Source organism: Musca autumnalis, unplaced genomic scaffold (assembly GCF_047663935.1).
Source record: "Musca autumnalis isolate F117 unplaced genomic scaffold, ASM4766393v1 scaffold_5, whole genome shotgun sequence".
Taxonomy (NCBI): Eukaryota; Metazoa; Arthropoda; class Insecta; order Diptera; family Muscidae; genus Musca; species Musca autumnalis.
The window spans coordinates 41,098,329-41,125,717 of NW_027412088.1; the positions used below are offsets into that span (position 1 = coordinate 41,098,329).

The following is a 27,389-nucleotide window of genomic DNA, read 5'->3' on the forward strand; positions in this document are numbered from 1 at the left end:
TTATTTTTCAACAAGTAGTAATCGCGAGCGTTGCCACACAAAATAAAAGAGTGAAGAGTAAACTTCTTGAAAAACTTGTACTCATCGAATACTCCCATTGTTTAGTATTGTTTGAGAAAATTTAATCTTGACCCAGCCAAAAGAGTTAATATAGAATCTGGTTTCTCATAATAATTTGCCAATACAGTGGTCGGTCGAAACAACAAATCGTTTACAGGTAATAACTGCTTATCATAAATAATAGACATGCATACTCCTTCCCGGGGAATGCTAATGTCACATGTGTTTGGTACATACTCTCATTAATATTGAATGACCAATTGTACTGGCCAATAAGATAAAATTACCATGTCACTAAGTGCAAAGTAGAATAGGGTTGAACTTTTAGGTATGACTCCATTACGCACGAATGCATTTTTTGAGAGATCAAGTAAGAAGGAAATATTTTTTGAAGGTCGGACAATGATTAGGAGCAAACTTGATGAAACCATTGGATTAACGAAATCGGAAAACGTTAGATTGAAATGGTTATTAGAAAATATCCTTCGATCCTTAGTCTAAGTACACCTATAACCGAACTAATACGATTAAGTGAATTGCTCCTACGTTGTAATCTGTGAATTTTCCCAAAGTACTTTCACGTGTATTATACCCTATAACACTATGCGGGGAGGGTATTATAAGTTGGCTTTGGCCAAAAAGTTTGAATGTACCGACGGGCTGAGTTGATCTGGCTATGTGTGTCCGTCGGTCCATCTGTCCATCTAAACCTTGTAATCACGCTCAATATTCAGTGGTCGAAATGTTCAAAAAAACTTATTTGTAGAAAAAGTCATCGTTTTATTCCAAAGTGAATATTTCGGCTTCTATAAGGCCTACACCAAAAGCAAAACCGGGCAATGAAAGTAGAAAATGAAATACATATATGAATGTAGCCATAGTAGCCGGAGAGGTCAAAACAGCAAAATGTCGAATGAATACTTTGAGGAATGAATAAACAACGGATAATCTGTCCGATACCAGCCAAAATTTAACTACAGAAAGGATATAATAACGGGCCATAGTCTTTCAATAATTGTTTCATGAGTACTCTTATCCGTATGCGATTTAAGTTATTGAGGACTTTTAAACAGAGTTTTTTAGAGAGTAATATAGGTTATTCATATCACTTGATGTAGACCTTAAAAAGTACTTTTGCAAAATTTCAAATAATTTCCTGTGTTCTTCTTTCATTAAAAAAGGTTTCATAAATCCTAATAGATAAACAATTATACACACCTTACTTACCTCTTCCAAATATTACAAAATCAAAACATCACAATATATAGGATTTATTCAAATTATTTGTTTTTATTAATTTTATCAGCAAAAATAAAGTGAAATCGTGTTGTTTTTGTTTTGTTTTAAAATATTACATAATATGAATTTGTTGTCATTAAATATAATTGCAATTGTTTTATACATTTAATAATAATAATAATGATAATAATAATTATATAACATATAATAAATATATACTTTAAAGCAGACAAATATAAGAGAGGTGTGTGGATTCAGAAAGAATAAAAAGAAAACAACAACAAATTGGAGGGATTGACAAACCGTTTTGGTTTTCAAATAAAGGATACAAACAAATAATAATAAAAAAGTGTAACACATCTATCAACCATAAAGGTGAACTTTGAAAATTCTTTTTAATAAATTGAGATACAAATATTGAGAATAGAAAAACAAAGTTATATTTGTTTTTTGCTTCTTAAAGGGAATTCTTAATGCAGCATGACACCAAGAATTCCCATAATTGTTATAATTTGCCAATTTATTTGTTAAAATTTTATGACATCATAATACAATGAATACATCTAGAGGATCGTTGTTTGTTTATTCGGAAGTAAATTTTCAATTATTTTTTTTTTCGTATAGAAAGGATTTGTTTTTATTTTTATAAGTCTTAAAATCTGAGGCCAAAAAAGGAAATTTTCCCACAGGATTTATGTTTAAGTTGTGTGAGGGGATGAAAATTACTTTGTTTTATATAAAGTAAGCTAAGCTTGTTTTTTTATTAAATATTGTTTTTTTTTCTTGTAGTTGGTTTTGTTTTATATATTAATGTTAATATTTTCATTATGATTAACTAAATAGAAGAGAAGAAAAAAGTGTTGTTTTTTTTATTAATTATTTTTGTTTTTGTTGTTTAATTAAATTCAATGTTTTATGCATAAATGATCCCTGATGATAAGGTGCGTGGTTTAGTATTAAGAGAATTATTATTTTTCACTTAGTTTTTTTTTGTTTTTGTAATTAATTGAAAATATGTCTCTTTGCTGGTGATGGTGTTTGCAAAAGTATGCCCTCGTTGCTATTGGTTATTTAGCGGGCATGATTCTTGCAGAAGGGACGGCCACCCTTGTTGTAGAAGCTTTGACCTTCCAAGTTTTGTTTGCAGTACTGAAATGAAAAACAGAATGGAAAGAAATTAGAATAAAGGGAAGATTTAATAGAATTTATCGTGCAAGGAAATAATTCTTAACAATTATTCTACCAACGAAGATTTTGTTTTACTTTCTACAGAATGACTGCTACAAGAGCTTTGCCGAAAAGGACAAACCCTGTACAAAAACAAAAAAAAAAAAAAAAAAAAAAAACAAGTAAACAAGTTAAGTTCAACCGGCCGAACTATTTATAAAACAATATTCATATTTAAAATGGAATAACTAGTTTACCTTCCTGTCCGCAATTTTAGGTGCAAAAAATTTTTGAGCGGATAACCCAGATGCCTTTATTATATAACCTAATCTACGAAATGTGTTCAACCATGTGAAAGCTACCACCTATGGGCCTATATTAAAGTGTGGACCTATCCTTACAGTTTTTGGCGGAAAAGTTTTATAACTGCAGGGAACCTTAAAAGCCAAATTACGGGTAGTTCCCTCAAACAATGTATCTAAGACCCTCAAAATAGCGAAAATCGGGAGGTACCGTTATATGAAGGCCATATCAAAAAATGGAACAATGTTAAGGATATTTGGTACAGAAGTTTCGTGACCGATGAGAACCTCAAATGTCAAATTACAGCAAGTTCGGTTAAAATTTTTAGCAAAAATCCTCAAAACACCGAAAATTGGGATGTACCGTTATATGATGGCTATACCAAAACAAGGACCTATGTTGACGATTTTTTAGGAGAAGTTTCGTGACCACTGAGAACCGCAAATGTCAAATTACAGATAGTTCGGTTAAAAATTGTAGCTGAAATCGTCAAAAAACCAAAAATCGGGAGGGACGGATATATGGGAGGTATATCAAAACATGGACCTATGTTGACGATTTTTGGTGGCTAAGTTTCTTGAAAACAGAGAACCTCAAACGTCATATTGCAGCTAGTTCGGTTAAAAATGTTAGATAAAATCCCCAAAATACTGAAAATCGGGAGGCACCGTTATATGGGAGTTATATCAAAACATGGACCTATGTTTACGATTTTTAGTGGAGAAGTTTCGTGAAAACAGAGAACCTCAAATGTAAAATTTCAGCTATTTCAGTTAAGATTTGGTGCTAAAAGTCTCAAAATAACGAAAATCGGGAAGTAGCGTTATAAGGGGGCTATACCATAACATGGACCTATGTTGACGATATTTAGTGGAAAACTTTTATGACCAGTGAGTACCTCAAATGACAAATTACAGCTAGTACGGTTAAAAATTGTAGCTAAAATTCTGAAAATACCGAAAATCGGGAAGTGCCGTTATATGGGGGCTATACCAACGTTATATGGGGCTATACCTACGTTAACGATTTTTGGTGCAGAATTTTTGTGTCCAGTGAGAACCTCAAATGACAGCTAGTTCGGTTAAAAATTGTAGCTAAAATCCTCAAAATACCGAAAATCGGGAGGTACCGTTTTGTGGGGGCTATAGCAAAACATGGACCTATATTGACGATTTTTGGTGGAGAAGTTTCGTTGCCACTGAGAACCTCAAATGTCAAATTTCAGCTATTTTGGTTAAGAATTGGAGCTAAAAGTCTCAAAATAACGAAAATCGGGAGGTACCGTTATATGGGGGCTATAGCAAAACATGGACCTATGTTGACGATTCTCGGTGGAGAAGTTTAGGAGCCACTGAGAACCACAAACTTCAAATTACAGCTAGTTTGGTTACGTCAAATTACAGAAAGTTCGGTTAAAAATTTTAGCTAAAATCCTCAAAATGCCGAAAATCGGGAGGTACCGTTATATGGGGGGCTATACCGAAACATAGACATATATTGACGATTATTGCTGGAAAACTTTCGGGATCATTGAGAACTTCAAAGGTTAAATTACAGCTATTTCGTTTAAAAATTGTAGCTAAAATCCTCAAAATATCGAAAATCGTGAAGTACCGTTATATGGTCCATGGGGCTATACCAAAACATGGACCTATGTTGGCGATTTTTGGTGTAGAAGTTTTGTGACCAGCGAGAACCTCAAATGACAAATTACAGCTAGTTCGGTTAAAAATTGTACCTAAAATCTTTGAAATACCGAAAATCGGGAGGTACCGTTATATGGGGGCTATAGCAAACCATGGACCTATATTGACGATTTTTGGTGGATAAGTATATCAACCACTGTTACAATTACATATAGTTCGGCTCAAAATTGTAGCTAAAAACCTGAAAGAACCGAAAATAGGAATTAACGTTATATGGGGGCTATACCAAAACATGGACCTGTGTTGACGATTTCTGGTGGAAAACTTTCGTGACCACTGGGAATGTAAAATGTCAAATTACAGCTAGTTCTGTTAAAAATTATAGCTTAAATCTTCAAAATTACGAAAATCGGGAGGTATTGTTACATGGGGGCTGGACCAAAACATGGACGTATGTCGACATTTTTTTATGAAGAAGTTCGGACAAAAATATAATAAAATACCTAAAGTCCGGAGGTACTGTTATATGGGGGCTATACCAAATGTTGACAATTTTTGATGAAGAAGTTTTGTGACCTCAGCGAAGCTCAAATATTAAATCGCAGTAAGTTCGGACAAAACAAGTAAAAAAGTATCAGTCGGCTTTGCCGACAGAGATATACCCTCAGCCTGTGTGAATTGAAACGCTTCTCTTTCTTTCATAAACTTGCCGACACAAATATGGATTTGGATTAAAGCTCAAAATTTTAGCAGGGGAGGTACCTAAAGGAATGGATCTACATAGACCATTTTGGAATTGGGTCTCTTTTTGAGAATCATTCCTCTCTACAAATTGCCCACCAGTCACTTCAGTTGGCTACCATATAATTAAGACCCCACGAAAAATATATTATCGCTGTAAACAGGGACAATAGGTGTACCTTCGGTAAAAATTTCCAAAGGATCCTTGAACAGACCCTTAAACAAAAATGTTGAACATTTGTGAAAGTGGTACCCCAAGTAGTCTACAGATAGGTCCTACTTTTGAACATAAACTAAGTTTGGACACAATATTTCGAGATCCACAGTTTGGACCAGCCACTACGCTTGCTGGCCGTAGCGATTTTTTACAGCTTTCGGTTCATTATCTCACGAAGTGTCGACTTGCCACCCAAAGAAATTGTACCGTCGTAATAGGGACCTTGAGTGCAACCTGTTGCAAGAAAAATCGGTACTGCACTTTTCTGAAATTTTGTGTGAGAGGTACCCGAACGAGTGGATATATATAGTCCATATTACAACCTGATCTATGTCTCATAGAAATATCAGGGTGTGCTAAGAATGGACCAAATCGGTTACTGCTTTCGAGAGTTATCGTGCACACCACTTTAGCGAAAATTTTGAACTTGTAGGGGAGGTACACAAAGAAGTGGATCGATATGGCTCATTACAGAACACGATTTAAGTCTGCACAAAATATTACGACCGCCAAATTGTGGATCGAATTGGTTTATTCGTTGGAGAATTATCGTGCGGTGCATCCACTACACGGGTTTTTACAGCTTTCGGGCCATTTTCTCAGGAAGTATGGACTTGCCCCTGAAAAAACATGTACCGTTGTGATGGGGGCAGGAAATACAAGTGGTTACAACAAACATCAAAGTGATTCGAGAGCTGGTCCTAAACTCAACTTTTCCGAAATTTTGTGTGGGAGGTACCCGAAGGAGTGGACCGATAGAGCCCATATTGGAACCGCATCTAAGTTTGCTAGATGAGTTACAAACAGAAAAACGAACTAAATATACCCTCCATACTATGGTGGAGGGTATAAAAACGAAGTAAATGATCAGAGTGCTTGGAAACCTATTCCTAGTTCGGTTTATGAGACAATTTTACTCTGAATCATGGGGCACCTAAGTAAGTAATCATATATCGCTTTAATAATAAATCAACTTTCTCTCTCTCTCACATTAATGCTACCCATTCACGCTACACACTTCATACGCAATAAATTCCTTACAAATTAGCTTCCGTAGCATCTACTCACTTTACTGCCCCACCCCCCTCCCCCTACTTAACATTTGTTCTTTGAGCACAAAATTAAACATTATGACTTCCCACACCGCCACCTACCACCACCCCTTTCATTAAATTCACTTCACAAAACGATAAGTGTATACCCACTTTAAATAATCAGCCCTTCAACCAATTCCCATTAAACCTTTTGCGGATTTTGTGATTTTCTGTTGTTGCTGAATTTTCAAGAGCCTATTTAATCTCTTAGCATTACCGAAAAATACATAAATTGTAAATACTTACAGTGCAATTGAAACATTGACTATGGTAATTATGGTTCAAGGCTTCAACCCATCTATCACCGGCTTCAACGGGGAAACCGCAAGCGAAACACTTGGTGGTGAAGAGCTCATTCCAATCAGCTTCACAGTAGGGCATACCATCCTCAAGGAAGAATGGAGTATTGCCAAACAATTTGCCACAATGGCCACAAGAGAAGCACTCAGGATGGAAATGTTTGCCAATGGCATTCAAGCAATCGCCCTGTATGGTTGTTGGTAAAGAGAAGAAGAGAAGAAGGTAAATGTATAGATTAACATGGTAAATGACAGTAATACAACAGAAACCTACCCTCGCCACAGAAGGGTGGTAATACTAACCTTGATTTTACCAGCACACTTGCTGCAAGTGGGGGCCAAGTACTTTTCGAAACAGTATTCACAGTACAGATCACCCTTTTCTTCAACAAAGCCAATGTCTTGCAATGGACGACGGCAATTGCCATTGACACAGTGGAAGTGTTCGGGACACCAAATCTTGCCCAAAGCAGTGATGAAGGGACCTCTGTGGAAATAGATTAAGGGATTTTGTTAATAATTTTGAATATACCAAGTTATGGGAAAGACAAAAGTTAACAAATAACATAACAAAATGAAAAAAAAAAAAACAAAGAAAAAACACACTTACGAAGTTATTTCATTATTGCACTGACAACATATGGGTTTCTTACCCTCCTTCAGCAACTGACTTACAACCTGTTCATTTTCCGGTGACATTGGTTTATTGGGATCTGTGCCTTCTTTACCCAAAGCCTTCACATTTATGCTGAAGACAGGTCCATCTTTGTTAGTATTTTCCGTTTGACCATTTGACTCAATGTAGGATCGACGATCCATGGCATGACTGGCACGACGATTTGAACGTTCATTATTGCGATATATCACAGTTTCGGAAGGTGGTAGATTTCCACCAGATTGTGCGTTACTATTTTCGGTATTTGCACGCAGGGCCAATGGAGAGGTGGGCTTAAATTTATTATCACATATATCCAAAACTTTACCCATGGGATGATGTGCGTTTAATTCCTGAGAATAAACACCTTTGCCAATGAATCCTTGAGAATCTTGCGGTATATGAGGGTTTTTCAATTCCACATTTTGTTGTACAGCTATGACGGGTTTCAATGCAGCCGGCTCAATGGGATTAATGTCTTTGAAATCATCTAAATCTAAACGTTTACGCACAACCATGGGACTGCGTGAAAGATTTGAACTGCTATTACTGCGCAAACTCAAAGAACTGCCACTCTGTGGTGAGGGTCCACCGCCAACACCACCCCCACCATTTGCCAGACGTGCCTCCAGCATATTCGATATAACTTTACCTGCTTCGGCCATAAAGTTGTTCATATGGTTGTCCATATTCATTTTGCTGAGTGAGGCATTTAGCATTGCCGTGGGATCTTCATTGGATGGAGCCGACGCAGTAGTACCACCAGGTGGTAAGTCAGTATACTGCTTAAAGGAGGCAGAATTAACTGCAGCGGGAACAGCATTAGCAGAAAAAGCATTTATTTTGGGGTTAGCATTGGATTTGCGAGGCAAGGTATCACTAAACATGTGCGGTTTAGTTAGGGACTCTGTAGGAAATAAATCACAAAGAAAAAAACGAAACGAGGTAACGAAACAAAGATTAGTAGGAACACAACACAAAAATAAAAACATGCATAAAAAAATCTCAAGACTGATTGTAGGAAGTTATCTTTGAGATCATTATACAATAAAACAAAGGAAACAAAATGCAACCGAACCTCGATTATACGTGAAAGGAAAACGCAGAAGATGTTGTATATTTTACATGGATTATCCGTTATGCCTCCGGTCCCGACGGATCACGGATAATCGAGGTCGGACTATATTTTACAAATATAAAATGTTTAGGGGTAGGGAATTTTTATATTGATCCCAAGATTCAAAATGACTTGTATCTGCATCTGTGAACCACTCATAAAAGATAGACGTCTGTGGAATCGAATAACGCCAAGACCTTGACACAGGGCAAAATTTATTATTGTTATTTTTATACCCTCCACCATGATATGGAGGGTATATTAGGCATTGAAGTAAGCATTTCGACCCTATAAAGTATACATATATGTGCTTGACCAGGGTACAATTCAGAACGCATCCGTCCGTCTGTCCGCCTGTGGCAATCAAAATGGAGATAAGACGCTGAAACTTTGGGAAGATGCCTCTTTTGTTTGCAGACAGGTCAAGTTCTATGATGGGATATATCAGTCCATATTTTGGTATAGCCCCCATATAACGGTACCTCCCGATTTTCGGCATTTTGAGGATTTTAGCTACAAATGTTAATCGAACTAGCTGTAATTTGATTTTTGAGGTTCTCAGTGGTCACGAAATTACTCCACCAAAAGTCGTCAACATAGATCCAAGTTTTGGTATAGCCCCCATATAACAATACCTCCCGATTTTCGGTATTTTGAGGATTTTAGCTACAATTTGTACCTGAACATGCTCTAATTTGACATTTTTGGTCCTCATCGGCCACGAAACATGTCCATCAAAAATCGTTAACATTGGTCCATGTTTTGGTATAGCCACCATATAACGGTACCTCCCGATTGTCGGTATTTTGAGGATTTTAGCTACAAATTTTAATCGAACTAGCTGTAATTTGATATTTGAGGTTCTCAGTGGTCACGAAATTACTCCACCAAAAGTCGTCAACATAGGTCCAAGTTTTGGTATAGCCCCCATATAACAATACCTCCCGATTTTGGGTATTTTGAAGATTTTAGCTACAATTTTTAACCGAACTAGCTGCAATTTGACATTTGAGGTTCTCAATGGTCACGAAACGTCTCCACCAAAAATCGCTAACATTGGTCCATGTTTTGGTATAGCCCCCATATAACGGTACCTCCCGGTTTTGGGTATTTTGAGGATTTTAGCTACAAATGTTAACCGAACTAGCTGTAATTTAACATTTAAAGTTCTCATCGGTCACGGAACGTCTCAGCCAAAAATTGTTAACATTGGTCCATGTTTTGGTATAGTCCCCATATAACGGTACCTCCCGATTTTCGGTATTTTGAGGATTTTAGCTACAATTTTTAACTGAACTAGCTGTAATTTGACATTACACGTTCTAAGCAGTCACGAAACTTCTCCACCAAACATCATCAACATAGGTCCATGTTTTGACATACACAGCTCCCATATAACGGTACCTCCCGATTTTCGGTATTTTGAGGATTTTAGCAACAATTTTTAACCGAATTTGACATTTGCGGTTCCCAGTGGTCACGTTCCTTCACCAAAAGTGGTCAACATAGGTCCATGTTTTGGTATAGCCCCCATATAACGGTACCTCCCGATTTTCGGTATTTTGAAGATTTTAGCTACAATTTTTAACCGAACTAGCTGTAATTTGACATTTAAGTTTTTTAGGGGTCACGAAACTTTTCCTAAAAAATCGTCAACATAGGTCCATGTTTTGGTATAGCCCCCATATAAGGGAACCTCCCGATTTTCGGTATTTTGAGGATTTTAGCTACAATTTTTAACCAAACTAGCTCTAATTTGACATTTGAGGTTCTAAGTGTTCACGAAACTTCGCCGCCAAAAATCGTCAATATAGCTTCATGTTTTGGTATAGCCCCATATAACGGTACCTCCCGATTTTCGGTATTTTGAGGATTATAGCTATAAATCTTAACCGAACTAGCTGAAAGTTGACATTGTAGGTTCTCAGTGGTCCCGAAATTACTCCTCCAAAAGTCGTCAACATAGGTCCATGTTTTGGTATAGCCCCCATATAACAATACCTCCCGATTTTCGGTATTTTGAGGATTTTAACTACAATTTGTAACTGCACTAGCTCTAATTTGACATTTGAGGTTCTAAGTGTTCACGAAACTTGTCCGCCAAAAACCGTCAATATAGGTCCATGTTTTGGTATAGCCCCCATATAACGGTACCTCCCGATTTTTGGTATTTTGAGGATTTTTGCAACAAATGTTAACGGAACTAGCTGTAGTTTGACATTTGTGGTTAACAGTGGTCACGAAATTACTCCACTAATATAGGTCCATGTTTTGGTATAGCCCCATATGACAATACCTCCCGATTTTCGGTATTTTGAGGATTTTAGCTACAAATGTTAACCGAACTAGCTGTAATTTGACATTTGAGGTTCTCATCGGTCACGAAACTTCCCCACCAAAAAACCGTTAACATTGGTCCAAGGTTTGGTATAGCCTCCATATAACGGTACCTCCCGATTATCGGTATTTTGAGGGTCTTAGCTGCATTGTTTGAGGGAACTACCCGTCATTTGGCTTTTAAGGTTCCCTGCAGTTATAAAACTTTTCAAAAAAAAAAAAAAAAAAAAAAAAACTGTAAGGATAGGTCCACACTTTGATATAGGCCCGTAGCTGGTACCTTTCACCTGGTTGAACACATTTTTTAGATTAGATTAGATAATCTAGTCATTTGGGGTATCCGTGGTCGAAAATTTTGTCTACCTAAGGTTGTGAAAGGAAACTAATTATTCCATTTTAATTAACACTATTTTAAGGTGGAGGGTATAAAATTTCGGCACGGCCGAACCTAACGACTTTTTTTACTTGTTATATATTAAAAACAATGACTAATATCAGTATTTTTTCCAGGATAGAAACGTGAAAATGATTTCCGATCCTGAAAATACCTTCGATCCTGTACTGTACATAACTTATTAACGTTTAAATTTTTCAATCCAGCATTTTTTCTGAAAACTTGAACCCCATTTCAAACGGGGCAATTATCATCAATAAAAATTAGCAAATTGCACTATTTTCAAAGCATGCGACGAATTACAACAATAAAAAAACACAACAACACATCATGCAAATCAACAAATATCTCTTATAAAAACAACAACAAAGGAACGAAGTTGAAAAACGCCCAACAAATGTATTTCATTATTTGCTGACCTGATTTGAGTGCTGCAGCTATGGCACAATGGTGTACGGACTCCAGATGCCACAGGTTTATTCATAATACCACGTCCACGTTTGGGAGCCGAGGTGGCACCATAGGCACCGCCCTTGGGAGCAACACCACCTGCAGAATCATTAGAACCGCCAACATTAGAAGATGGAGTTGATAAATTTGTGGAAGCTGAAGCGGCTGCAGTTGGTGCAGGAGCTGGTGCTGGCGCTTGTTTTGGTGCAGTTTGCAATTGCTGTTGTCGCTGTGGCTGCGGCTGTTGCTGCTGCTGTTGGCAACTGGCAGCATTATTAGAAGCATTGCCAGAACCTAAAGAAGCATTCGGCCGATAGGCGGCGCCATTACTAACATTGTTATTGTTATTTGATTGTATAAGTTGTTGTTTGCAGCACGTATGACCGGGGCGACAGAATGTACCCGTTACGGGGCAGACACCAAGTGGTGCAGCCGTTGTTGTTGCGGTTGTTGATGTAGCGTTTTGGTTAGTACCAGCTGTGATCGATTTATAAGCTTGATTATTAGTTAAAGAAGTGGTAGCAGAAGCTTTGGTTAGACTAGAGCTAACGGTGTTTACTTGTTGCTGTTGTTGTTGTTGTGAAGATGATACTGACGAATATGACGATAATGATTTCTGTTGTTGCTGCTGTTGCAATTGATGATACTGCTGCTGTTGCGTGGAAACCACAGATGATCCACAAACAGAAGACAACTTTTGCTCTTGTTGTTTGCTTGACGACGTGTTAGCCAATGACCGATAAGCGGCTCCAGAAACAACATAGCTCGGGGCTTGAGGTTCATCGTGAGGAGGTAAAATTGGTTTTGTAGGGAATTTACAGACCTCCGTGGGTTCTGGGCTATGCAATTCGGGAAATTTAGTTTCCGTTAGGGTAGCGGCACGTGCACTTATTGCCTGGGATTGTGGAGTCAAGTTGGTAATTTCCTGTTCCAAGCCGGATAAACGACGAGCTTGATTAGCCACAAACCCCCTGCCGTAAGATTGTCTGCGCTCTGTAGATACAGCCTGTGAACCAGTTCGTATTTCCACAGTCTTCGCTGACGAAGTATGCTCAAATTCTTCGGTCACCTTGCGACGACGTTCAATTTGGGTATTGCCAACCTGGGTAGTGGTTTGAGACTGCAATTGACGTTGTTGCTGTTCGGCCAAGCTAGCCGATTGTTCCCTCCTTTGTACACTCAAATTGCCGACTTGGTATTCTTCCCTTTTTTCCGGCTGCTGAGAATAGCTCTGCATACCCGATTGGGCAGATGTTTCAGTATGAGACAACATTCTCTCCTGTTTCTGGGCTTGTTGGGCGCCCAAATAGCTCTGTCCAGTGGTAATGGAACCGGCTTGCAAAACACGAGGACTCAATGTGGACACCTCATTCTCCTTCAAACGTGGAGCACGAATGGCTGCCAATGGATTTGGTGGAGGTCCAGGAGCTGGCGAACGGGCACGATCTGGAAATGGAGAGGCTGAACGAGCATCATAGGCACGGGCATGAGTAGCTGGACATTCATCAAAGCACAGTTTTTCGGGAGTTTGATAAGCCGGTACAATGGGAGCTGGTCTGGAGGGAGTATAAGGCCGTGACGGTGGCTGAGAATGATCCCTTACCACGTGTTCGTCGAGCGATTGGAAAGCCATAGTTACTGGACCCGAGCGATCTTCAATTATAATGGGAACCGCGGTAGGTTTATTTTGCTGTCTAGCATTGGAGGTGTGAGTAGAAGCGGAAGCTGTTTGTTGCTGTTGCCTTTGTTCGCTGAGTGTACTCGTGATGTTTGAACCATAGGCACTAGCATGGGAGGTTTGCTGTTGGGCTGTACTTGAGCGTGTCGACATTTGGGCCACGGGTTTATGTACAGTGTTCTCGTCTGATTGGCCATTGGAAGTGGTGGGTGTTTTGGGGGTATCTACAAAGGCCAATGGTACATTCTCCCGCAACTCTTGAGGTTCGGGAGTACGTACTGGACTCTGCGATGGCAGCACTGTCCAATTGCGTTGATATTTTGGTATGTTTTCGGGGCGATGAAGACCCGACTGTACATTCGGTTTCAAATGACTCAATGGTGATGGTGGGGGGAAAATGACCTCAGAGTGTTCGAGTTCTTCGGCGGTTTCTTCGATTATTTCTCGGGCTTCGAGTTTTGTGGAGGTAGTCCCAACATTTTGATAAGCCGTTGCATACGAGGATGTGGTAGCTTGTGTTAGATTCGAGGCATATAGGGAGGATTGCTGTTGTTTCTGTTGTTGTAGCTGTTGTTGTTGGACTGCGGAAGAGGTGTTAGAGGAAGAAGAGCTAGCTTTGGTAGAGGAACATAATGAGGATTCTTCACGTGTAGGATTAGTTTGTTGTTGTTGTTGGTGTGAGGTAGTAACTGTGTTTGTTTGTTGTTGTTGTTGCTGTAAGAGCTCTTGCTCCTTTTGTGAGAAATAGCTACGTCGTTTCTGATAACGATCTTGGGCATCACAAAACTTTTGATATTCAACATCACTCTCAGCTTTGGTATAGGAAATCGATGTACGAGGTGTGGCTGTAGTTGAGGTAGAGGACAGAGGTTGTTTGGATGGTTGGAATGCTTGCATTGCCGCAAATGCTGATGTTGAAGATTTGCGTTTGTCGGTTACGAAATATTCTGGCTTGTCTATCGATTGCTTGCGAATACCCAATTCTTCTTCTCTGTCCAGAACCTGAAACTCAAACTTCTTTTTCTCCTTTTCCTTTTGCTCCTCCTCGAAGCGGTGAGTGGCGTTCTCCGGGTTGAGAGGGGTGTATGCGCGTTCCGGTGCTGTACACAGAGCGTCCGACATTGTTAAAACCCCAGTGGGTGTGGGCAAATCCAAAATGTGTATGGGAACATCACGCTCAAAGTGGCCCTCGAATGGTCGATCGGGAGCTACGGTAAGAGCACTTAAAAATGGTGACTTCGGACGATAATCTTCGCGAACATAAGGTTTAACTTCAATGGGTGGGGGCATATAAGGAACTGTCTCTTCTGGTAGGGGTACACCCTCAGAAGCGGGGGGAGCAAATTTCAATTCAAAAGGTGGCGCAATAGTCATCGCCTTGGTCAAAGTAGGAGTATCCCACATGGAATTTATGGATACAGGTTCGGGTTCAGGCTCTGGAGAGAGAGGTCTTTCATAGGGTTCAGGTTTGGGTTCCGTAGTTGTCTCTTCAGCCAATACCTTTGAGATTTCTTCTTGAGGTTCTGGTTCGGGCTCAACCTGACAAGTGCAATCATCACAAGGCTTAGGACACAGACAGTCAACCATGTGGAAGGGAGTTTCGGGAGCTGTTGTTAGTACAGCCACCATTGGATTGATCCATTCTTTGGGAGTAGGATTGGGAATTTTTGTTGGAGGTATAGGCTTGACAGGGGCAATTTCATATTTGATTTCTGGAGTGGGTTGAAAAATACGCTGACTTTCTAAAATGTGAGAACGATCTTCTACAACTAAACCTTTGTCTTCCTGCTCTTGGTGGTGGGCCTCTTCGTGGTCCCCATTGTCATGTGAAATTTCAGGAAGATCATCAGATTCTTGTGTTTGGGTTAAAGATTCACGTTGGGTTACATAATCATCATCATTACCTTGTTGGGTGGTGGGAGTTTCCACAACCTTTACTTCAGGTTCATCCTGAAATACAACACGTCTTGGACCCTGAGAACCTGACGGCTGTTGGGGCACGGGGCTGGGTGTTACTTCTCTAACCATATCGACTAGTTTATAGGTGCTTAGGGAGGGCATCAATGTGTCGACACATTCCTGGGCACTACGACGTCCAGATAGGTAATCCGATGAGCTCAATTGAAGGTGGTCATGACTTTGTTGCATAGAAGCTACTTCCAAGTCCACGTTATAATCAAATTCAGAACCAGATTGTTCATATAGTTGTTGCATTTGATAGGCTTGGGCCTGGGCAGCGTACAGACGCTGATAGTCATCCGAGGTTGTGGTGGTGGCTGTGGTACTGGTGGATGTATAGGAATCCGAACCAGATTCACATTCAGTGGATTGAACCCCAGCTGTGAGTTGGGGTGCAGAACGGCTTTGCCATTGGGATTGACTCTGTTGTTGTTGCTGCTGCTGTTGCTCTGATTGGGTAGTTTGAGCCTGTTGCTGCTGTTGTTGTTGCTGCGATACCCGTCTCTCCCCAGTCTCAGGAGGAGGCGGATTTTCTATTGGCTTCACCTCAACATGTTGAGTTTCTGGTGGTGCAATATAAAGCGGTGCAGCAGTGGGCGTGCGATGATCATCCTGCTGCGGAGGCCAACAGAAATTTGAACGAACCTGACGATTCGCCCTTTCCACTTCATAATCCTCTTCGAAATAAGTTTCAGCATATTGCGGTTGCAAGCCTTCCTCTGCGGTTTCTTCTGAACAACAGCCAACCATTTTAACCATCATTGGATGCGGGATTGTGGAGGGTGGTGGTATATTGGAATGTTGTTTTTGCAGCAGATTTTTTTTTTTTAAATTCATGTGATTGTTTTTTGGTATTTTTTAACAATTACAACAACAGTTTGGAAGATGATAACGATGACATGAACGATGATTGTGATTGTGACGATGATGATCATGATGTTGATGAGATAATGGTGGTGGTGGCAATGGATTTGTTTGAGTGGTTTTGTGTTGTTGGTTAAATATTTTTTGGTTAGTGATTAAATTTTCTCCAATTGTATAGGGGAAGGAGTTGAGTTGATTTGCATTTGTATAACAATTTGTTTGTATGTATGTGGGTATGTATATATTTAGGAGAAAGAGAAAATAGATAAAAATTGTTTTCATGTTAGATTTGTTGCAAGCAGCGGTGCTGATATTTTTATATATCTATATACAGCTAGAAGCATTTAGTGAGTGTATGTGTGTCGTTTTGTTGGACGTAGTGTACAACGAGGATTATCGTGTAAGAAATTTGGAGTAAAGTCGTCGAACACAAATGGACCCGGACATGACATGAAGTTTCTCTTTGGTGGTATATTTTTTAATTGATTTCATATTTTTTGCTACATAAATTGTGTGAAACTTGGGGAGAAGCTTAAAAAGTGATTTTTTAAATTTATTGGAAACAGTTATAAATTGCATAACGTCGTTGTATAACACTTTAATATAGAGAAATTGTCAATATGTCAATTTAGAGAGATAACGAACAGCAAATAATATTTTCGAGTTGAGTTATAACAGTTTTGTAAGACTGTTATATTCGAAAGACTATGTGAAATTTTGTGCTCTTCAATTTATCTAAGAACTGGTGTAAATAGCGTTTAAGAATGTTTAGTATAACAGTTATATATAACTGTTATATTTTTAAAAATGTTTTATTTTTAACCATTTTACACGTTTTTCTTTAAATTGTGTCTAATGCATCTGAAATAGCCTTCTGGAACAGTTGTGCGAAATTTGTTATAATAACAATAAAATTCTGAAATTATGACACTTCATAAGAGTTATCTACGAATGTTATATTTGAAAAACCTTGTGGGATTTTACGTTCCTACAGTTATTTGGGATGAACTGTGTTAATATCCAATAAAGCCTGTTAGTATAACAGTTATATGAAACTGTTATACAATTCAATATATGTAAAAATTTACCGTTGCACATGTTTTGAAAAACATAAGTATAACAGTTTTGTGAAACTGTTATACTATGGAATTTCGATAAATCTGAATTTGTTTCTATCTGTTTAACTGAAATATCATGATAATATGCAAAACATGTAAAATAATATAAGTATTAGAACAGCAAGTAGTACTTTCGAGTTGAGTTATAACAGTTTTGTAAGACTGTTATATTGTTAAGGTTATGTAAACTGTTGCGGTCTTCAATAGCGTTAAAAATGTTTAATATAACAGTTATATAAAACTGTTATACAATTCGTGATCTAAACATTTTAACGTTTTAAACTGTGGTTGCTTTCTTATGAAAAATCCTAGTATAACAGTTTTGTGAAACTGTTATACTATGGAATTTTGGTAAATCTCAATTTTTTTCTATCTGTGTAACTGATATATCAGGATAATATGCAAAAAATTTAAAAGAATATAAGTATAACAACAGCAAGTAATACTTTAGAGTTGAGTTATAACAGTTTTGTAAGACTGTTATATTGTAAAGGTTATGTAAACGTATGTGTTCTTCAATTCATCAGAGATATAGTGTAAACAGCGTAAAAGTTTTTAGTATAACAGTTATAAAAAACTGTTATATCATTACAAATGTTGAATTTTTAATCGTTTTACACGTATTTCTATAAATAATGGCTATTGCAGATGACAAAACCTACTAGAATTGTCATGTGTAATATGTTATAATAACGATAAATAATTCTGCAATTATAACACGACAAAATATTTACCTACGACTGCATTTCTTGAAAAACTCTGTGGGAATTTGAGTTCTGACGTCTGTTTTAGACAAACGGTTTTAATATCTTATAAAACTTGTTATTATAACAGTTATATATAAATAATAATTGTTCCACAAACATCCCATAAGGGACAAGGGAGACTTCTCTCTAGTATAACAGTTTTGTGAAACTGTTATACTATGGAATTTTGTAAATCTCTATTTTTCCTTTAACTGATGTATCATGATAATATGCAAAAATGTGAAAGAATATAAGTATAAGAATATAAAGTTATACTTTCGAGTTGAATTATAACAGTTTTGTAAGACTGTTATATTGTAAAGTTTATGTAAACTTTTGTGTTCTTCAATTTATCTGAGAAATGGTGTAAATAGCGTTAAAATGTTTTAGTATAACAGTTATATAAACTGTTATATCATTACAAATGTTGTATTTTAATCGTTTTACATATATTTCTTTGAATAATGGCTATTGCAGATGAAAACCCTTACTGGAATAGTCATGTGTAATATGTTATAATAACCACATATATAATTCTGAAATTATAACACTTCATAACATTTACTTACGACTCCAATATTTGAAAAACTTTGTGGGAATTTGAGTTCTTAAGTCTGCTTGAGACAAACGGTTTTAATATCCTATAAAACTTGTTAGTATAACAGTTATATGAAACTGTTATACAAATCGAAATCTAAAAATTTTAACGTTTTACACGTTTTAATGTAAATTATGGTTGTTTTCTTATGAAAACTCCTAGTATAACAGTTTCGTACAACTGTTATACTATGTAATTTTGGTAAATTTAAATTTTTTCAATCTTTTTCAATTGGTATAGCATGCAAAAAATGTAAACAAACATAAGTATAAAAAACACACACAACAAGAAAATCACACAAAAAAAACAAAACCAAAACAATTTGTGTAGTTGTAAAGTTAATAAAAAAATAGGAAAAAATGTTAAGTGTCATATAGAAGATACAAAATTAGAAAAAGGGAAACACTGTAATTTCATTGGCACTTGGTTATGGCAGGTGCTTTTGTTTGAAATTACGAACAATTCGAATTAATTGTTATAGAAATTTTGAAACATAACCAAAAAATTATAAAGGAAATTTTATACAAACTAGTGGTGTATAGAAAATGTACAGAAAGAAACCAAAAGAGTCAATTTTACAATACATTTTTTAAACTTTGATAAATATTTTATTTAAATTTTTGTTGTATTATTTCCATTATTTTTGTCTATAACCACACATCATTGTTTTTTGTTTTGATATTTTTCTGTGTAACTCCTTGTTTGTCATTTAATCCACTGAAGATCTGCTGCTGCTGATACATTTTATTTATATCCTTTTACTACCATTACTTTTGGGTGTGTGGTTGGTCAAACGACATGCACAAGAGGATGTTGTTTGGGATTGGGTTTGTTTAGTTTTTTATTTTGTTATACACTTTTGGACGGGTTGGATGGATATCATGGTGACATATTTTTACAAAATATTTATTCTAGTATTGATAGTAACCTAAAAAAAGGAAATGGAATTTTTTATTTGTTTGTTGTTTTAGTTATTTTTTGCCAACTATTTTAATCTGGGTGGAGTAAATCAAGCAGGAAGGGGAAAGGCAAGGATATGAGGGATAAACTTAGAATACTAGACAAGCAAATAATGTAAACAAACTGGTTACAAGAAAATCGAATTATGTTTTAATGAGGTTAATGTTTACCTCATTACTAAAGTGACATATTGGAGAAATGTTTGCAAAACTGAGGAAAATTAAAAACACTAGCTTAACTATTTCCCGCGTATAAGGCAGAAGATATAATGGGGAGACTTTGCTTATATGAACCTTTTTAGGTTAATGATATGTGGATTTTCGAGCAAGAGATTTTTAACTTGATTATTTCCTAAAGTTTCCCTTCGGAAATTAATGTTCTTCATATTCACACTGAACACTTTTGGTCCTTTAATACTTTCCACAATGCCAAGTAGCCCTCCATTCATTTTTAAACATCACAATATAAACTTCACGTAAATATATCCATGACATACATACATACCCACATATTTATTTCCCTATTGTTATTTCTACTTGTCATTGTTATCCTACATGATGACAACTCCATATATACCCTGTCATGTAGTTATGCAGGTATTTATCGATTATATTGTTCCTCTTTTGATTCTGATTCAACAGAAAATCCTGTGAATTTTAACATCTGTGATTGAATTGGCTCAATGAATGGTATGTGGAAACAACATTCGAACATTGAACAGAAATGGAAACAGATACCATTGAAATTCCTCTTTATTCTTTTCTGACAGAGCGTTTTTCGCTTTAATTTTGTTTTTGTGATACACAAAATTCAACTGTAAAACATAAATTTCCACCAATCAAGTAGGATACGATTGTTAATAAGAGTAAGAGATATAACAACAACAACAGTTGAAATAACAACAATATTTTTTCTGTATAGTAAATTTATGGTAATAAAAACTCATTAGCATAAACAAATTATGTATAAGTATGTATGCGTGTATATATTTTGGCAGTGTGCAATGAATGAAACTTATTCATCGGTTGTTTATTTCGCAACTGTGGGGGACAATATTTTCATTCGAATTTAAAATTCAAAGTGTAGAAGAAGACTGGAAAACGAAGACTTAAAAATCTCAAAAAAAAAAATTAGGTAATAGAAAATGTCCTTGTCATGGAAGCCCATATGATCCTCTCATAGACGATTTCTAACGGAAGCCCTAAGGGCTGTTGTATAGAAGACCTAGATGTTTCCTTATACAAGACCCAAAGGTCAAAGACTTGGAAATGTTCATATAGAAGAAGAAATTTCCAGAAGACCTAAAGGACATTTTATAGCAGATTTGAAGGTCTTTATATAAATTACCTTGAGGCCTTTCTATAGAATACCAAATGGTCTTCTTATAGAATACCCAAAGGTATTCCATAGAAGACTTAAAGGCCTTAAAAAGCGAACTTTAGAAAACCTAAAGATCTTCTTGTAGAACACCTAAAGACCTAAACTTAAAATTAAGACTTAAAGGTAATCTCACGAATGCCCTAAAAGTCTTTTAAAGAAGACCTAGATGTTTTCTTATAGAAGCCCTGGAGGTCTTCTTACAGAAGATCTGAAGGTTTTCTGATAGAAGACCTGGAGGTCTTCTTATAGAAGAAAACTTCTTTTGGAAGACCTGAAAGTCTTCTTTTGGAAGACTTGGAGGCCTTCTTTTGGAAGACTTGGAGGTCTAATTACAAAAGACCTGGAGGTCTTCTTATAGAAGACTTGAAGGTCGTCTTCTAAATGACCTGGAGGTCTTCTTCTTACCGAAGTCTAGGAGGTCTACTTATAGAAATCTAGAAGATCTTCTTATAGAAGTCAATGAGGTTTCTTATAGAAGCCCTGAAGGACTTCTTAATGAAGTACTGGAGGTCTTCTTATAGAAGACCTGGAGGACTTTCAGAAGACCTGGAAGTCTTCTTTTAAAGGATCTGGAAGCCGTCTTTTGGAAGGCCTAGAGGTTTACTTAAAGAAGACCTGGAGGTTTCCTTATTGGCTACATCGAAAACTTCTTTTGGAAAACCTGGAGATCTGCTTATAGAAGACTTGTAGGTCTACTCATAGACGACCTAGATGTCACTTTTAGGAGACGTGGCGGTCTTCTTCTAGAAAACCGGGAGGTTGTCTTCTAGAAGACCTGGAGGTTGTCTTCTAAAAGACCTGGAGGTTGTCTTCTAGAAGACCCGGAGGTCATTTTCTAAAAGACCTGAAGGTAATCTTCTTGATGATCTGTAGGAACTGGAGGTCTTCTTTTAGAAGACCTTTAGGTCTTCCAATAGAAGACCTTTAGGTCTTCCAATAGAAGACCTTTAGGTCTTCCAATAGAATACCTTTAGGTCTTCCAACAGAAGATCTGTAAGGTTTCCAATAGAAGACCTAGAATTCTTGTTATAAAAGGCCTGGAGATCATTTTATTGAAGACCTGGAGGTCTTCTTATAGAAGACCTGGAAGTCTTCTTATAGAGGATCTGAAGTTCTTCTGATAGAAGACCTGTAGGTCTTTATATAGAAGACCTGGCTGGATGTCTTCTTATAGAAGACCTGGAGTAATTATTGTGGAAGACCTTTAGATCTTCCAATAGAAGACCTTTACGTCTTCCAACAGAAGATCTTTAAGGTTTCTAATAGAAGACTTGGAGTTCTTGTTATAGAAGACCTGGAGGTCTTGTTATAGAAGACCAAGAGGTCTTCCTAAAGAAGGCCTGGAGATCTTTTTATAGAAGACCTGGAGGTCTCCTTATAGACGACCTGGAGGTCTTCTTATAGACCTAGAGGTCTTCTAATAGAAGACGTGGAGGTCCTCTTATAGAAGACGCGGAGGTCCTCTTATAAAAGACGTGGAGGTCTTTTTATAAAAGACCTGGATGTCTTCTTATAGAAGACCTGGAGGTCTTCTTATTGAAGACTTGGAGGTCGTCTTATTGAAGACCTGGAGGTCTTCTTATTGAAGACCTGGAGGTCTTCTTATTGAAGACCTGGAGGCCTTCTTGTAGAAGACCTGGAGGTCTTCTTTTAAAAGACTTGGAAGTCTTCTTTTAAAAGACCTGGAGGTCTTCCTACAGAATGCTCGTATGTCTTCTTATAGAAGACCTGGTGGTCTTCAATAAGGTCTGGAGGTCTTCAAGGAGGTCATCTTATCGAAGACCTGAAGGTCTTCTAATAGAAGACCTGTAGGTTTTCTTGTAGAAGATATGGAGGTCTTCTTATATTAGACCTGGAGGTCTTCTTATAGAAGACCTGGAGATCTTCATATAGAAGACCTGAAGATCTTCTTCTAGAAGTCTTCTTTTAAAAGACCTGGAGGTCTTCCTATAAAAGGCTCGTATGTCTTCTTATAGAAAACCTGGAGGTCTCTTCATAAGAAGACCTCCAGGACTTCTATAAGAAGACCTCCAGGTCTTCTATAAGAGGACCCCCAGGTCTTCTATAAGCAGGCCTCCAGGTCTTCTATAAGAATACCTCCAGGTCTTCTATAAGAATACCTCCATGTCTTCTATAAGAAGACCTCCAGTTCTTCTATAGGAAGACCTCCAGGTCTTCTATAGGAAGACCTCCAGGTCTTCTATAGGAAGACCTCCAGGTCTTCTATAGGAAGACCTCCAGGTCTTCTATAGGAAGACCTCCAGGTCTTCTATAGGAAGACCTCCAGGTCTTCTATAGGAAGACATCCAGGTCTTCTATAGGAAGACCCCCAGGTCTTCTATAGGAAGACCTCCAGGTCTTCTATAGGAAGACCTCCAGGTCTTCTATAGGAAGACCTCCAGGTCTTTTATAAGAAGACTTCCAGGTCTTCTATAGCAAGACGTCCAGGTCATCTATAGGAAGACCTCTGGGTCTTCTATAAGCAGACCTCCAGGTCTTCTACAAGAAGACCTCCAGGTCTTCTATAGGAAGACCTCCAGGTCTTTTATAAGAAGACTTCCAGGTCTTCTATAGGAAGACGTCCAGGTCTTCTATAGGAAGACGTCCAGGTCTTCTATAGGAAGACCTCCGGGTCTTTTATAAGAAGACTTCCAGGTCTTCTATAGGAAGACGTCCAGGTCTTCTATAAGAATACCTACAGGTCTTCTATGAGAAGACCCCCAGGTCTTCTAAAAGAAGACCTCCAGGTGTTCTATAGGAAGACCTCCAGGTCTTTTATAAGAAGACTTCCAGGTATTCTATAGGAAAACGTCCAGGACTTCTATAGGAAGAACTCCGGGTCTTCTATAAGAATACCTCCAGGTCTTCTATAAGAAGACCCCCAGGTCTTCAATAAGAAGACCTCCAGGTCTTCTATAAGAAGACCTCCAGGTCTTCTATAGGAAGACCTCCAGGTCTTTTATAAGAAGACTTTCAGGTCTTCTATAGGAAGACGTCCAGGTCTTCTATAGGAAGACCTCCGGGTCTTCAATAAGAAGAAGGTCTTCTTATAGAAGACCTGGAGGTCTTTTTATAGAAAACCTGAAGGTCTTCTTATTGAAGACCTGAATTTTTTTATAGAAGACCTGGAGGACTTCTTATAGAATACCTGAATGTCTTTTTATAGAAGACCTGGAGGTTTTCTTATAGGGTACCTGGAAGTCTTTTTATTGAAGACCTGGATTTTTTTATAGAAGACCTGGAGGTCTTCAATAAGGTCTGGATGTCTTCAAGGAAGTCACCTGGAGGTCTTCTAATAGAAGACCTGTAGGTTTTCTTGTAGAAGATATGGAGGTCTTCTTATAGAAGACCTGGAGGTCTTCTTATAGAAAGCCTGGAGGTCTTCTTATAGAAGACCTGGAGATCTTCTTATAGAAAGCCTGGAGGTCTTCGTATAGAAGACCTGGAGATCTTCATATAGAAGACTTGAAGATCTTCTTCTAGAAGACCTGGAGGTCTTCTTATAAAAGATCTGGAGGTCTTCTTACAGAAGACCTTTAAGGAAGACCCAGATTTCTTATTATAGAAGTACTTAAGTTATTTATGAATGCCTAGTGGTCATCTTATAGAAAACCTGGTGTTCTTCTTACGGAAGGTCAGAGGTCCTCTTGTTCTTCTTACAGAATGTCAGAGGTCTTCTTGTAGAAAACCTTGAGGTGCTCTTATAGAAAACATTATTGAAGAAACACATGTCTTCTTATAGAAAACCTTTTTATAGAAAACCTGAAGGTTTTCTTATAGAATACCTGGAAGTAATTCTATAGAAAACCTGTAAGTCTTTTAATAGAAGATCAACAATCTTTTTATTAAAGTCGTAAAGTTTTCTTATAGAAGACCTAAAACAAAACTTCTTATCGGAAACCGAAAGAACTCGCAAATTGTCTGATGGAATATCAGAAGTTCTTCTTGTAGTAAAACAAACAGTCTTCATACAGAAGAACAAAAGGCCATGTTCCTTCAAATCAAACTTTAACTGAAGTTAAGATTGTTAAATTGTTTTAATCAAAAATCCATCCACTGTTCCTCCATAGACTGCGGTTTCATTTGTCTGCAAAGTTATTTTCGTTTGTTTTTATATTTTTTCGTGTTCATTATAGAAAATGAAATTGATATCTCTCTACACGTGTATGACTTCATTATTGTCACGTAGTTTTTATCACAATTAAACATGTATATGCGAGTGTCGGTATATAAATTTGATATTTTACAATTCAATATTATATTACAATTGTCGTCGTATTGTACATTTTAATCAGTTTTAAAAGTCATAATAGTTAATGAATGGTGGTTATATCCAGACATAGGAGGATATGAGATGTGCAGACATACACACATATACATATGTACATATGTCCCAAAAAAGCCACAAGGGCGACTTATATCATAACAATAAGTGCAGCCCGTTTCATATTAGCTCAATGATATGGGACTTGAATACTTTTTATAACGAGTTCGAATAGCGTGTCTTCAGGGACCACATGTAGAGATATAATTGGGGTAGTGTTAGGTAAAAAAACTCCACAGGGTATATCCTGGTATGAACAGACATAAATAGTTGGCAAATTTCCCCACATAAATAAGTGCATTCCAAGAACCCTTCAGAAGGGACAATGGGAGACTTCCCTCATATTTTCGAGTGCTGCCTGATTCTATGTTTAGCTCAGTTAGCATCCTCTTTATCACAAATGTGTAAAAATTTGATTTTATGTATTGTTCCTGCTTTCCTGCTTCATTTCTGACATAATAAAAATAAAAGAATAAAGAAGGCCGAGCAAATTTCGAACTGAGTTGCCATTTTCTTTTTTATTCTTCTATCAGAAACAAGCAAGGTAAGCAGGCAAGGCTGCTTAGGTACGCAGGCCTTTAGATCTCCGAATTACAGATTTTGTAGAATTTTTTAAAGACTTTAAAGACATATAAAAAAAGATCAGCCAATGACTCATACGGTCCTTTAGATTCTGTTGACTTTTTATGTGGGGTGAAATTGTTTGTAATATTTGACATCAAATCGAAGGACATTTTTGTTCACTTCTTTGCTGATATTTCCTCATTAAAAATGATTTCCTGTGTTTTATTTTTTGTGACATTATTAATATGTAGTTTCAATTGTTCTCTCCAATCCAATTCCAACAATTATGTAGCAAAAAATATACTTTTCAAATAAGAATATGATAATGTAATATATGATATGATAATGTATGACATTTTCCAAACTACATGTTTGTTTTGTTCCGATATGAATGTGTAAAACTGTTTAAAAATTAGAGAACATTTTCAAGGGGGACATTTTGGATTTTTGCGCAGTGAAAAAGCAGCAATTGTGTATTAGAAATAAAGCTTGTTGGAAATGTTCAAAATTTTCTCAATTCAAAAAATTTAAATTTTCTTTTGTATATTGTTAACAAATTTTGGAATTTGTGTTTTTTAATTGCAGACTGAATTTTGTCTCATTTGTGATAATTTCAGTTGCAATGAAATTCAATACTTCTTGGTTAAGTGCAATTAATTAAAAAGAAAATATTCCAAATTTTTCTACGTAATTATTTGCTTGTCAAACTTGCTTGTTGCCTTGGTAAGTTGTTGTTTCTTTTACCTTGATAATTGTAGTTATTGTAGAAGTTTTTGCTGTTATAGGAAGTTGTATTATAAGAGGGCAGAGTTGAGTACCTATTGGGTCCATCTACAAAACTTGGAGTCTTGTATTGTTGTGACATATTATAGTTGCTGCTATAATTTCTGGTGTTGCTGTTGTACAACGACTGAGTTCTACGAACTGTTTTTCATGTTTTTTTGTGTTTTGTTGTTTTGAGGGTGAACGAACGAACATTGGTTTTGTGTGTTGGACACAAAATTATACAAAATATAAATAAATAGGATATTTATAAATGTTTTTGATTTTTATTTTTCAATTCAATGAAACAAATTACAAGCAGTTTTTCCAAATTTTGAGCAAATATTCCAAATTCCAGAGAGAATTTTAAATGAAAAAAGATTTGTGGGAAAAAAGCAAGCTCTAACTAGGACCAAATTTGTGTTTAAAATGTCACGGATTTTTTGTTTTGAATTTCCAAATTTTATGGTTTGAAATAGTTTTTGTTAAATTTGTAAATTTTTAGAGGAGCACAACATTGACGCCAAATTAATGCAGAATTTTGAGTAATTTTGTTTAATTTTCATTTTTAGTGTTAGCTGTAGTTGGCCATTTTTGTATTGCATTTGGATTTTGGGGTTTGGTATTTTTTTAAGAGGAGATTTTTTTTTAGATTTTAAACTTTATTTAGGAAAAAATTGGGTTTTGTTTGTTTCGTTATGTTAACAAAGGCAAAAT

At 36.9% G+C, this 27,389-nt stretch overlaps 1 protein-coding gene across 50 annotated transcripts in view; it reads right to left on the reverse strand.

The window, feature by feature from the left end:
• Positions 1 to 1,906: 1,906 nt before the first annotated feature.
• Positions 1,907 to 27,389, reverse strand: part of Zasp52 (Z band alternatively spliced PDZ-motif protein 52) — a 452,865-nt gene continuing 427,382 nt past the window's right edge. For 8 of the 50 annotated variants that reach the window (XM_073989412.1, XM_073989407.1, XM_073989418.1 and 5 more), the window contains 4 exons: positions 7,377 to 8,328; positions 7,070 to 7,253; positions 6,714 to 6,953; positions 1,907 to 2,448 (listed from right to left, as the gene is read on the reverse strand). In XM_073989412.1, coding sequence (XP_073845513.1) covers positions 2,371 to 2,448; positions 6,714 to 6,953; positions 7,070 to 7,253; positions 7,377 to 8,328 — 1,454 coding nt within the window. In that variant the 3' untranslated portion in view covers positions 1,907 to 2,370. Of the gene's footprint in view, positions 2,449 to 6,713; positions 6,954 to 7,069; positions 7,254 to 7,376; positions 8,329 to 11,688; positions 16,088 to 19,255; positions 19,611 to 26,654; positions 26,835 to 27,389 lie in introns of those variants that run through there. The other 42 variants (XM_073989392.1, XM_073989388.1, XM_073989394.1 and 39 more) reach the window with 9 other exon arrangements.